A 2,977-nucleotide genomic window follows, 5' to 3' on the forward strand; every position below is an offset into this window, starting at 1 on the left:
TTTTTTTTTTTTTTTTTTTTTTTTTTTTTTTTTTTTTTTTTTTTTTTTTTTTTTGCTAGATATAACCCGGAAAAATCCCAGAACACCTCTTTCTGATCTTCAGGGCATGAATACTCTAAATGAAAAAAACCAACAGTAAGTTTAGTTTATGTTTTTAAGAAAGTATAGAAACAATATCTAGAAATCTTAGTAATATTTTTATGACTTCAAAAGTTTAAAGTCAGTCTTGTTTTTTAAAAAATTTCTTAAGGCCTTTATGAGTAACTTAATAACAGTTTAATAGGTTGGAGTTAACAAAATTTCTCTATGATTGCTCCTGGTAAAATAACTACAATTTTTTGAATGTTTCCCCAGAGTAATTTAAAATGAGCTATTTCCAAGACACTCCCTGCATTTTATGTCTTTTGTAAATTTTAGTGTTATTATGCTTCTTTCTATGGAGAAATCTTATTGGTGAGATAATTGAATAATTTGAATAATTGAATAGTTTGATATACATGAAACCATCTAATACCTTTTCTCAGTAAGCATAATTACCAGAGCTTACTTTTTATACTTTTTATCATTTATAATGAAGAATGTTTTTAGTTTTATTTGCAAGTAACAAATATAAGTGATTTTCTGAGTTTATACCAGTTCACTACCATTTAGCATATCATTTATAGGTACTGTATTTATTTGAGCTGAGAAAATTGTTTAGTTTCTAGGTGTGCTTTCTGTATTTTAAATATCAAGAGAACTGAGCTTTTTGGTGCCCTTGTAATAAAGGGTAAGTCTTTCATTACAATGAAGATAACTTCTCTGATGATTGTTTCTGAAATAGTTACTATGTGTTTTTAATATATAGTATCACTTTTCTACTTCAGTAGCTTTTTATGACTCTTTGTTGTTTGTTAAAAGAAGTCTAGGTTCACTAGCTTCATGTGTAAGAGCTGTCACAGCCAAAGTATGTAGTCGCAAATATATCTTCATCATTTTAATTGCTAACACATCAAACTGTTTACTGTTTTTTAAAATATTTTTTTAGTTGTAGATGGACACAATACCTTTATTTTATTTGTTTATTTTTATGTGGTGCCAGGGATCGATCCTAGTGCCTCATGCATGCTAGGCAAGCACTCTACCACTGAGCCACAACCCCTGTCATGTTTACTATTTTCATAGTGTATGCCCTTTGTTTTTTTTTTCTTTTTTTATTGATTCTTTTTAGTTATACATGACAGTAGAATCCATTTTGACATAGTCATACAAGCATGGACTATCTCTTGTTCTAATTCAAACCCCAGTACCTCTCCTTCCCCATCCTTCTCCCCACCCTCTGCTTCCTTTCCTCTATTGATCTTTCTGCCATTTACTCAGCTATTTTTTAAAATTAATTTCTTATGGTTGTACAAGATGGTGAGATTGAGTATATTCATATGTGTACATAGGAAATTTATGTCAGATTCATTTCACTGTCTTTCCTTTTCCTATTCTCCCTCACTTCCCTTCATTCCACTTTGTCTACTCCACTGAACTTCTCTTCTTCCCCTCCCTTATTGTGTGTTAGCATTTGCATGTCAGAGAGAATATTTGACCTTTTGTTTTTTGGGGATTGGCTTATTTCACTTAGCATGTCTAATGTCATAAAGTTATTCTTCATTATGGCTGTTGTATATATACACCACATTTTCTTTATCCATTTATCTGTTGATGGGCATCTAGGTTGGCTTTATTGCTTAGCTATTGTGATGTCCATATTGTGTCACTGTAGTGTGCTGATTTTAAATCCTTTAGATGTATACTGAGGAGTAGGATAACTGGGTTAAATGGTGGTTCCATTCCTAATTTTCTGAGGAATTTTCATACTGCTTTCCAGAATGGTTGCACCATTTTGCAGTACCACCAGCAATATATGAGCGTACCTGTTTCAACACATTCTCATCAACATTTATTGTTACTTGTATTCTTGATAATTTCTATTCTGGTTGGAGTGAGGTGAAATCTCATTGTAGTTTTAGTTTGCATTTCACTAATTGATAGAGATGTTGGACATTTTTTTTTTCATATATTTGTTGACCTTTCATACTTCTTCTTTTGAGAAGTGTCATTTTTGTTCCTTTCCCCACTTATTGATTGGGTTATTTGGGTTTTTGGTATTAAGTTTTTTGAGTTTTTTTGTATATCCTGGATATTAGTGCCCTGTCTGGGGTGTATTGGCAAAAAAAAAAAAAAAAGATTTTCTCCCATTTTGTAGGCTTTCTCTTCATGTTCTTGATTGTTTCCTTAATGATACTTGTCCTCCAAATTTGCATGTTAAATTTTACCCATGAAAAGATTGGATCATTAGTCTTTACCTATAATTCTTTGATTCTATTGGCAGTTTTCTTACCCTGATTAGAGATACATAATTTATCCCATTTCCTTGATTTGAATAAAAAAGAAACTATGATTTGCTCCATTTCTTAAAGTAGTTTAATGGTTATAAATCTCCTAATACCTAGTTTGTGCTTTTTTTTTTTTTTTAATTGCTGAGTAATATTCCATTGTGTATTAAATGCCACATTTTTTTTTTTCGTTTGATTCATCTATAGAAAGGCATCTAGGTTGGTTTCTACAATTTAGCTATTGTGAATTGTGCTTCTATAAACCTTGATGTGACTATGTCCCTGTAGTATGCTGTTTTTAAGTCCTTTGGGTATACACCAAGGAGAGGGATGAGCTGAGTCAAATGGTGGTTCCATTCCCAATTTTGCAATGAATCTTCATACTGCTTTACAGCAATGGATGAGTGTTCCTTTTTCCCCATATCCTTGCCAACACTTATTGTTGTTTGTCTTCATATAGCTGCCATTCTGACTGGAGTGAGATGAAATTCTTAGAGTAGTTTTTGATTTGCATTTTCTCTAATTGGCTAGTGATGATGAATCATTTTTCCATGTATTGTTGATTGATTGTATATCATCTTCTGTGAGTGTATGTCTGTCTGCCTTTGTGA

General features: G+C 31.7%; 1 protein-coding gene across 10 annotated transcripts in view; it reads left to right on the forward strand.

Annotated features, from left to right (window-relative positions):
• Positions 1 to 2,977, forward strand: part of Myo9a (myosin IXA) — a 261,808-nt gene that overhangs the window by 147,960 nt on the left and 110,871 nt on the right. For all 10 annotated transcript variants that reach the window (XR_007343894.1, XM_048793402.1, XM_048793403.1 and 7 more), the window contains exon 17: positions 60 to 135. Coding sequence is in view for 9 of the 10 variants with exons in the window: in XM_048793402.1 (XP_048649359.1) it covers positions 60 to 135 (76 nt within the window). In the remaining variant the exon portion in view is untranslated. The remainder of the gene's footprint in view (positions 1 to 59; positions 136 to 2,977) is intronic.

The sequence above is a fragment of the Marmota marmota genome, unplaced genomic scaffold, assembly GCF_001458135.2.
Source record: "Marmota marmota marmota unplaced genomic scaffold, marMar, whole genome shotgun sequence".
In the NCBI taxonomy this organism is placed as follows: Eukaryota; Metazoa; Chordata; class Mammalia; order Rodentia; family Sciuridae; genus Marmota; species Marmota marmota.